The following is a 10,348-nucleotide window of genomic DNA, read 5'->3' on the forward strand; positions in this document are numbered from 1 at the left end:
GCGTGACGAAGTATTGGTGTAGAAGGTACAGACGCTGATGCCCTGAAAAACTTATTGAAACTTCCATTATGTGGCAAACATCCCAAGGCAAATAAAATAATGCTAAAATTTGTGAGTGAACCAGTTACGGCGATTTTACTAGCATGGTTTTCTGCGGAACTGTAGCTACCTAGGAACGAGAGTACTCCATCCATCCATAATGGTCGTTGCCGAACTCCCTTCGGCCAAAATCTCCATTTTACTTCCTTGGCGCAATGGAGACCGTGTGACACGGAGCGCAACTCCATTGGCGTAAAGACGAAGAAGTTCAATGGAGTTCGCGGGTGCCCATGTGACAGGGGTATAAGGCCTTCAGCGTCGATGTTCCTTGGGAGCACCGGCCTAAAGCTTTTAGTTGCGATAGGATACGATTGTCCAATTGGTTCAGCACTCCGCACATAACTTGTCTCTCGGCACTATAGTCCAGGTAGACACAGATAACAAGTGCGAGCGTCTCATCGCTGCTGCATATATCTCAATAGGGGCTGTTGGCCATTCTCCCAAGCAAGTCATCATCAGCAGCAGCAGCCTGGTTCCGCCCACTGCAGGGCAAAGGCCTCTCCCATACTTCTCCAACAACCCCGGTCATGTACTAATTGTGGCCATGTCGTCCCTGCAAACTTCTTAATCTCATCCGCCCACCTAGGAATGAACGAAGGAAAAATTTTAATGCTCTATTTACAGCTTTCGGCGGCTAACAGAGGTCTTCATATTTTACTGAAGCCTCCGTCGTCTTGAGTGGTCGGCGCCCCTATTCCAGAGCACCGCTGAGCCTGGCCACTTTGAGAGCGTGTTGCACCAATCCTTTTTGGACTGTGAGCACGCCGCCCACCTAACTTTCTGCCGCCCCCTGCTACGCTTCCCTTCCCTTGGAATCCAGTCCGTAACCCTTAATGACCATTGGTTATCTTCCCTCCTCATTACATGTCCTGCCCATGCCCCCCCCCGTTTCTTATTGTTAATTTCAACTAAGATGTCATTAACTCATGTTTGTTCCCTCACCCAATCTGCTCATTTCTTATCCCTTAACGTTGCACCCATCATTCTTCTTTCCATAGCTCCTTGCGTCGTCCTCAAGTCGTATGAGTTTACAAATCCAACGCCTAGTCACAGACGGTACATCATGGTCTGTTCACGTCGTGGCAACAGAGGCGGTAAATGCATCAGTATATTCGGAAAGCACGAACACAAACCACACATGGTGGATACGTTCGAGTTCCACAGGAGCAAAGTACATTCGCTGGAAATCAATTGCACGCCAGCCGCAGCATTTATTCGCAAAAGCGGAATCAAGACACATTGACCACTTTAGGTGCGGATAGTGCAGATAATACGTGGTAGGTACCAAGCCATCACGCCGTGATGCGTTGTATAGGACAAGAATTGAATCTGTGGCCTCTGGACCAAGGTTTACAAGGCGCAGAGTATGTTACGCCATCGGGTACTGGTGACGAAGATCGCCTGTTTCCAGCGTGTGCAACCTCCAGTTCTTCGATGGAGAAAGGAGCGTCCGTACGAGGGTCTCGGCAGTAAGGGGTGACAATAGGAATAGGTGTGCAAGGCTGGAACGTCGGGCCCGCGATCCTTGGGCGCTAATCTTTTGCTACGTCGACTTTTCGGCGTCCTTGATCAGTGAGCGTCCTAGATTAGGGCGATCCCTGAGCGTCTTAGAGATTTAAATCGACACCACTGTATAGGAGCTGTTCGAAGTCCACGGACAGTCCTCCAGACAACCGACAGAGGCTTACGCGCAGCGAGAGACCCACAAAAAAATTCCGACGTTGATTTTGCAGCACAGTAATGCGACGGTGAATTTCCTTTTCAATGCGTCTGGCCTCTCTAAGGTCGCAAACTGATTTCGTCCGTGTGTATGGTCGCTCCGCTTGCCGGCGGATTACACGGAGGTGCTGTATTTTCGCCTCAAAATGCGCGTATTGCTCCAATGGTCACAATGAACGTATAGCACTTTGCATGGCCTTGGCGATCTGAATTTATCATCGTCATCATCATCATCAGCCTGGTTACGGCCACTGCAGGGCAAAGGCCTCTCCCATACTTCTCCAACTACCCCGGTCATGTGCTGATTGTGGCCATGTTGTCCCTGCAAACTTCTTAATCTCATCCGCCCACCTAACTTTCTGCAACCCACTGCTACGTTTTCCTTCCCTTGGAATCCATTCCGTAACTTTTACTAACCATCGCTTATCTTTCCTCCTCATTACGTATCCTGCCCATGCCCATTTCTTTTTCTTGATTTCAACTAAGATATCATTAACTCGCGTTTGTTCCCTCACCCAATCTGCTCTTTTCTTATCCCTTGACGTTACACCTATCATTCTTTTTTCCATAGCTTCTTGTGTCGTCCTCATTTTTCTTTTTTCCATAGCTTCTTGTGTCGTCCTCATATTAAGTAGAACCCTTTTCGTAAGCCTACAGGTTTCTCCCCATACGTGAGTACTGGTAAGACACAGCTGTTATAAACTTTTCTCTTGAGGGATAATGGTAACCTGCTGTTTATGATCTGAGAATGCCTGCCAAACGCACCCCAGCCCTTTCTTAATCTTCTAATTATTTTAGTCTCATGATCCGGATCCGCTGTCACTACCTGTCCTAAGTAGATGTATTCCCTTACCACTTCCAGTGCCTCACTACCTATCGTAAACTGCTGTTCTCTTCCGAGACTGTTAAACATTACTTCAGTTTTCTGCAGATTAATTTTTAGACCCACCCTCCGGCTTTGCCTCTCCAGGTCAGTGAGCATGCATTGCAGTTGGTCCCCTGAGTTACGAAGCAAGGCAATATCATCAGCGAATCGCAAGTTACTCAGGTATTCTCCATTAACTCTTATCCCCAATTCTTCCCAATCCAGGTCTCTGAATACCTCCTGTAAACTCGCTGTGAATAGCATTGGAGAGATCGTATCTCCCTGCCTGACGCCTTTCTTTATTGGGATTTTGTTGCTTTCTTTATGGAGAACAACGGTGATTGTGGAGCCGCTATAGATACTTTTCTGTATTTTTACGTACCGCTCGTCTACACCCTGATTCCGTAATGCCTCCATGACTGCTGAGGTTTCGACTGAATCAAACGCTTTCTCGTAATCAATGAAAGCTATATATAAGGGTTGGTTATATTCTGCACATTTCTCTATCACTTGATTGATAGTGTGAATATGGTCTATTGTTGAGTAGCCTTTACGGAATCCTGCCTGGTCCTTTGGTTTACAGAAGTATAAGGTGTTCCTGATTCCATTTGCGATTACCTTAGTAAATACTTTGTAGGCAACGGACAGTAAGCTGATCGGTCTATAATTTTTCAAGTCTTTGGCGTCCCCTTTCTTATGGATTAGGATTATGTTAGCGTTCTTCCAAGATTCCGGTACGCTCGAGGTTATGAGGCATTGCGTATACAGGGTGGCCACTTTCTCTAGAACCATCTGTCCACCATCCTTCAACAAATCTGTTACCTGATCCTCCCCAACTGCCTTCCCCCTTTGCATAGCTCCCAAGGCTTTCTTTACTTCTTCCGGCGTTACCTGTGGGATTTCGATTTCCTCCAGACTATTCTCTCTTCCGTTATCGTCCAGGGTGCTACTGGTACTGTATAAATCTCTATAGAACTCTTCAGCCACTTGCACTATCTCATCCATATTAGCAATGATATTGCCGGCTTTGTCTCTTAACGCATACATCTGGTTCTTGCCAATTAGTAGTTTCTTCACTGCTTTTAGGCTGCCTCCGTTCCTTAGAGCATGTTCAATTCTACCCATATTATACTTCCTTATGTCAGCCGTCTTACGCTTGTTGATTAACTTAGAAAGTTCTGCCAGTTCTATTCTAGCTGTAGGGTTAGAGGCTTTCATACATTGGCGTTTCTTGATCAGATCTTTCGTCTCCTGCGATAGCTTACTGGTTTCCTGTATAACGGCGTTACCACCGACTTCTATTGCGCACTCCTTAATGATGCCCCACAAGACTGTCGTTCATTGCTTCAACACTAAGGTCCTGTTCCTGAGTTAAAGCCGAATACCTGTTCTGTAGCTTGATCTGGAATTCCTCTATTTTCCCTCTTACCGCTAACTCATTGATCGGCTTCTTATGTACCAGTTTCTTCCGCTCCCTCCTCAGGTCTAGGCTATTTCGAGTTCTTACCATCCTATGGTCGCTGCAGCGCACCTTGCTGAGCACGCCCATATTCTGCATGATGCCAGGGTTAGCGCAGAGTATGAAGTCTATTTCAGTTATAGTCTCGCCGTTCGGGCTCCTCCACGTCCACTTTCGGCTATCCCGCTTGCGGAAGAAGGTATTCATTATCCGCATATTATTCTGTTCCGCAAACTCTACTAATAACTCTCCCCTGCTATTCCTAGTGCGTATGCCATCTTCCCCCACTGCCTTGTCTGCAGCCTGCTTCTTGCCTACCTTGGAACTGAAATCTGAAGTCGTCCATTAGTATTGTGTATTTTGTTTTGACTTTACCCATCGCCGATTCCACGTCTTCATAGAAGCTTTCGACTTCCTGGTTATCATGACTGGAAGTAGGGGCGTAGACCTGTACAACCTTCATTTTGTATCTCTTATTAAGTTTCACAACAAGACCTGCCATTCTCTCGTTAATGCTATAGAATTGCTGTATGTTCCCAGCTATATTATTATTAATCAGCAATCCGATTCCTAGTTCTCGTCTCTCCGCTAAGCCCCGGTAGCACAGGACGTGCCCGCTTTTTAGCATTGTATATGCTTCTTGTGGCCTCCTAACTTCACTGAGCTCTATTATATCCCATTTACTGCCCTCTAATTCCTCCAATACTACTGCTAGACTCGTCTCACTAGATGACGTTCTAACGTTAAACGTTGGCAGGTTCATATTCAAATGGCGGCCGGTCCGGAGCCAGGGATTCTTAGCACCCTCTGCTGCGTCGCAGGTCTGACCACCGCCGTGGTCAGTTGCTTCGCAGCTGCTGGGGACTGAGGGCCGGGCTTTGATTGTGGCGTTCATACAGGAGGTTGTGGCCAAGTACTACACCAGGGTGGCCAATCCTGCTCTGGTGAGGGAGTGTGTTGCCGGTTCTGATCACCGGGATCAGGCCACATTCCAGGCCTGTTTAAGCAATTTTGTCAACCCGCGGATTTTTTTTAATCCAGTGGAAAATTGCGCGGCACCGGGATTCGAACCACGGACCTTTTGCACGCGAGGCGGGTGTTTTATCTCTACGCCACCGCTGAGCTGTCTGAATTTCATGTGTGGACGAAAAACCTCCGTGGCATGCCTCTTCTATAAGGGATTTGAACACGGATCAGTGTATTGTTTGTTGAAGATTTGATGAAGCTGATTTTGCTAGGCCCTTTATCTTCAAGTGGGTAGGAATGTAGTCGCTGCCGTGGGTTGCTATATCTGCAAAACAATGGACGCTGCCAGTGAGACATGTAAAACAAAAGCTCTCTAAGCAACTGATGTACGTTCGGCCACACAGAAACATGACACTGTCATAGTTTAGGCAGCAAAGTTCATGGTCACAAGCAAAGTAAACGAGTTTTCTTCTTATGGAATTCACCTTGATGCTTCCCCAAATTGAATGATGTGCGTTAAAGTCCGCGAGAACAATCCATGGACCAGGAGTCGTATCTAAAACGTCACTCAGTCTCCGTCTCTGGAAACGACTTCATGAAGAAAGGTAAGCGCCCGCTAGAGTAAACACAAGTTTGCCTTTTTCCCGTTCAAACAAACATACCAATTGTTGTCATGAGGCCGCACTTCATGAACAACATGTCAGTTTACACCGCATGTAGATTACCACTGTGATGTTATTGGGGCCGGATCCCTCCAGTAAGAGGCAGACGCAGCGCGCAGAAGCACAAACCCACATCAGACATGTATTGACGTACATAACACAGATAACGGCACACACACGTGACAGTTCCCCAAATACCCCATAGATGACATGCAGCAAAGCTATGTATCGGTGACTTATAATTGGCCTACAGTTCAGCGGAAGCGCGTGTCGCCGTGTCGGAGACCTCGCGGAACAGATGTCGGCCAGCTGGGTCGGACAGCAGTGTCGGCCGGGAGGGTTGGAGAGCCGGGTCGGACGGCCGGGTCGGGCGGCTGGGTCGGACGGCCGGGTCGGACGGCCGGGTCGGACCGCCGGCTCGGACCACCAGGTTGGACGGCCGTGTCGGGCCGCCTCGCGGGGCTCAAGTGGCGGGCCGCAATCACCGGGTTGCGTCCACAGCTGGCGGGGTAGCCCTGTGGCCGCTCACCCGAACGCTCGACCGCCCCGGTTCAGAACCGCGAGCCCTCCTGGACCAGTGCCCAGCGGAAGAGCGGGGCGAGGTAACCTTCCAGCGGGCGACAGCGTTGATTCGGGTGTGGCGTATTGGCGCGGGCGGCGATAGCTCCGATGGGCCATACGCCCAGCGAGGATGCTGTTTTTCCGTCGACCACCGAACCTCGCGCACTGCTCACGCCACGGGCCACGGGCCACACTCTCTCGCGCCACGCTTTTTGAGGCGCCACTGCCGCCGCTCCCAAATTGGTGTCGATGATGATGATGACTCTTGCGGGTATTTGCAAAGAGTCGCTGTCCTCTTCGCCCCCGCACGGCGCACTGTCTTCGTATGTTTATGTTTCGCACTCCCGCATACCACATATTATCACAACCACCTTTCTAATGTCATTGCAAGTCGATGACGCATATAGTTCATAGCCTGAGAGCCGCACTGGTGTCTGTAGGTTTCGTTCACAGGCAAGAATGCGGAATCGATTGTCGAAAACGCATTAGCGAAAATCAGAAGTACGGGATTTCCGTCCATGGGCGTTCCAACCGCGCAAAAATGCTTCATTATAGCAAGGGCAGCTTCTACACCTTTCCTCTTAGTACAGAACAAGGTTATGTCTTCGGCATAGCCGACTACATAAGCCACATTTGAGGTGGATGTGAACACGTCAGAGATCTCGTTTTTCAGGATCAGCACATGAACAACGCAAGAATGTTACAAAACAAAAGCGAGGACAACGCGATCATACAAGAGTGCGAAGTTGGGCTAGTTGATTAAGCAACATTCCAAATAAATCACTGCTATCTACAGGTTCACAAAAATAAGAAATAACGCAGTGCCTGCGCGGTTTTCTCTTCCTGTGTTCTTCTAGTTAGTGCTGTTCTTGTGCAAGGACAATATAGCCTTACTGACGTCATCAGGTAAACAGATTAGGATAGACAGCCATTTACTGTGCCAGCTTATGTACAGCACAAGAATGCAGAGATCGAATGGAAGACGACAGGACGCTCGCTGACTCGCGACTGGGAAGTTTATTCAAATGAGCAAATATTTTAAACACTGTTAACTGTTATCCTCCTTGAGCCATTAGCATAAGAAATGTTAATGTTTGTGGGCTCCATAGCAAAGAGGAAGAATTAGTGATAAACATATTAAACTGCTTTTTATTTTGAATACACTAATGGCCCGTTAGAACACTACATGAGGGAAATGAATAGAACATTGCTGTCATACATTCGGGCGGGACAATGCCTGAATTGTGAATCGCACATGATTAGCGCTCAATAGTACTAGTACAAAAATTAATATGGGATGCAAACTTCATTGTAGTCTATGCATGAAGCGGACAATAATGTCAACAAACAAATGAATAATGCACAAACTTTATCGAAGTATTTAACAACTGAATCACTTTAGAAAAAGAAAGGTATTACACAAACAAACTAAATAGTTTGCCAAATCAACCTGCGCTATAGTTCGTGATATGACCAAAACATCCCGCTACACAGTCAGCATATAGATAGGATACTTGCTTCATGAAAAAACGTGTTTTCAGTAATGCTCCTCTCACCTCAGATTTGTGCCACCGTCTGTAGTCTCCAAAAGAAGCCCTTTCGCATCAGACGACACAAATGTAGAAAGGTGCGAACGTTCGAGGGCTTCCAAGATGTCCGCGTCAGAGTGAGAGTTTGTGGGATCAAGGTTTGTTCGCAACGTTCCTCTCACAAGACTTGGGTCCTGCATTGTCGAGGAGATTATTTAAAGTGTAATTTAGCTTCACTGCATGCAACGCCATAAACGACGAATTGACTGATCCTTTGATGACTGATGAGCTGTTAATATGGCTAGACGAATTTATGCTTATGATGCCAGAATTTTATGAACTAGAAGCTTGGGCGAGTTGGTGATCCAATATCCACATGTCTGCACAGCGCTAAAAATGAGGACAAAAGAAAGTAATAACAGGGGCTGACGTCAACTAAGGTTTATTTAAGAAAAAGTCAAAACGATATACTTTAGACAAGAGCAAAGAGTAATAAAAGCTTTTGCATAATGTCATATATCTCATTAACCCCAGTTTCATCACAGCCAGATACTTGATTTTGTTTTTGATGAGGGCAATAGACGGTATGCTGATGCAAAGTGTAAGTATGCTGATTTCATGGGTAAGCTGTTCTCGGTGTCTGGAGATTATGACGCATTTTTTTTTTCAATTTCGGGCACACAAGGGCAGTCTTCGCAGTGAATGTCAAGATGACCTTGAATGGCTGTGTGAACATTCTAAAAATGCTCTTCGAACCTCTCATTTAAGCATCTGTCCGTTTGGCCAACGTACTTCCTTCCGCAAATCAGGGTAATCACGCAAACCACACCCAGTGCGCACGCTCCGAAACGCCTCCTATGGTTAGTGGCGCAAATATTTCGTCGTGTGGCATGAGCATTCACACGCTTGCAGAACACTGATTATTTTTCCTGAGATAAAAAACAATTTTAGCATTTACTTAATTGCCAATTTTCTTCAAGCTGCGCGATATCTTGTGCAAGCAAGGGAGCACCGTGACTCGCTCGTTGTCTCAGGCAGGACAGTCTGCTGGTACTTTGTCTCCCAGCTTGATTTTCTTTAGTATGTTTTCTGCTATTTAAATTAACGGAAGTTCGGGGAACCCAGCACATATCTGGTTGGAGGCCAGCGCAAGCAGACTGCGCGTTAGAGAGTGGCAGCAAGACCTACTTAGGGCATTCGTGAAGCAAAGATTGACGGTACCCCATTCAACCAACTTTAAACGGCCGACAGATAAGACAAAAGTGACCAGTTCGCTCATTGAGTACTGTATTGGCCACTACGGCTCAGTTGCATTCCAGAATGCTTCGGCGGTTTCAGAGAGCGGATTTCTTGGGGTTCTTGGATTCTACTTAATATCAACATGAGCCTCATGGAATGAACAGATTTACAGTGAACTCTCGTTAAGACGAACTCCGTTAGGACGAATTCTCGCATATAACGAACAACACGGGAAAGTGTGTTCTGTTTTCCATAGACTGCATACAAAAAAAAATCCGCTTAAGACGAACCGCCTCAGACGTGCTCTTCGGTTAAGACGAACATTCGGGGTGACCGCCACTGCTACCAATACTGGAGACTAGGGTGCCTCGTTGCGCAGCGCCCGGGGGCGCACGCATCAAGGCACCCTACTGGACGCCTGCAGTACACATCACCCGTGGACAGAGGCGAAAACAAGAGGAGGAAACAAAAAAATACAATGACGTTTCACTTCGTGAACGCGGGAGACGCGCAAGCGTATCGCTGCTAAAGCACACACCAAGCTATCGGCCCTCGCTGCGCCTAGACTGTCCCCATCGCAGACCGTATTCAAGACAGGGCTCGCGCGACCGCGCCATACGCATCAGCCACAGGAGTAGAGCGCCCACTTGTAAACATTCGCTTACTAAATGAACTAGCATGGTGTCAGCACGCAAAATATGAACATATCACACTAGATTACCGCGGACGCTCACTGTCAAATTGCTAGCGTGAGGAATCGCAGCAGCAGCAGCGAGCGAAGTGACCTTCGTGCTGTCTATCATTTCAGCGCAAGCTAAGCGGCGAGAACACAGAGCACGAAAAGCTACAAGCCACCGGCCCGCCTAGACTTTGCCCGCAAAATGGATCGCAAGCAAGCTACAAAGCACACGCGACCGCGCGCCACCGAAGTACACCACCTCCCTCCCTTCCCTGCCGCTGCCATGCGCGCGACGGGAGACGGTGCACTCCCTCCCCTCCCCTTTCCTCGTTTGCGAACGCGAGATTCAGGTTCCATCGTCGGCACCGTGTCAAACGCGTTCACTCGCATACACAGCTTATGGCGCGCGAGGACGCTGTTATCACGAGAACCCGGTACGACCGTATCGCCATCGAGACCTGTAGCAACTGCCAGAGCAGGTCAAGGCAGCGTGATTCCGCCTATTCCTCCTCCGCAACGCTTCGCCTCGTTTCTCCTTTCTCACTTCGATCAACGTCACCTAGCTTTATT

General features: G+C 47.9%; 1 protein-coding gene across 1 annotated transcript in view; it reads right to left on the bottom strand.

The window, feature by feature from the left end:
- LOC142592599 (ATP-binding cassette sub-family C member 2-like) overlaps positions 1 to 10,348 on the bottom strand; it is a 244,672-nt gene that overhangs the window by 38,949 nt on the left and 195,375 nt on the right. Inside the window, exon 25 of the mRNA XM_075704136.1 lies at positions 7,888 to 8,054. Coding sequence (XP_075560251.1) covers positions 7,888 to 8,054 — 167 coding nt within the window. The remainder of the gene's footprint in view (positions 1 to 7,887; positions 8,055 to 10,348) is intronic.

This window comes from Dermacentor variabilis, chromosome 9 (genome assembly GCF_050947875.1).
Source record: "Dermacentor variabilis isolate Ectoservices chromosome 9, ASM5094787v1, whole genome shotgun sequence".
Taxonomy (NCBI): Eukaryota; Metazoa; Arthropoda; class Arachnida; order Ixodida; family Ixodidae; genus Dermacentor; species Dermacentor variabilis.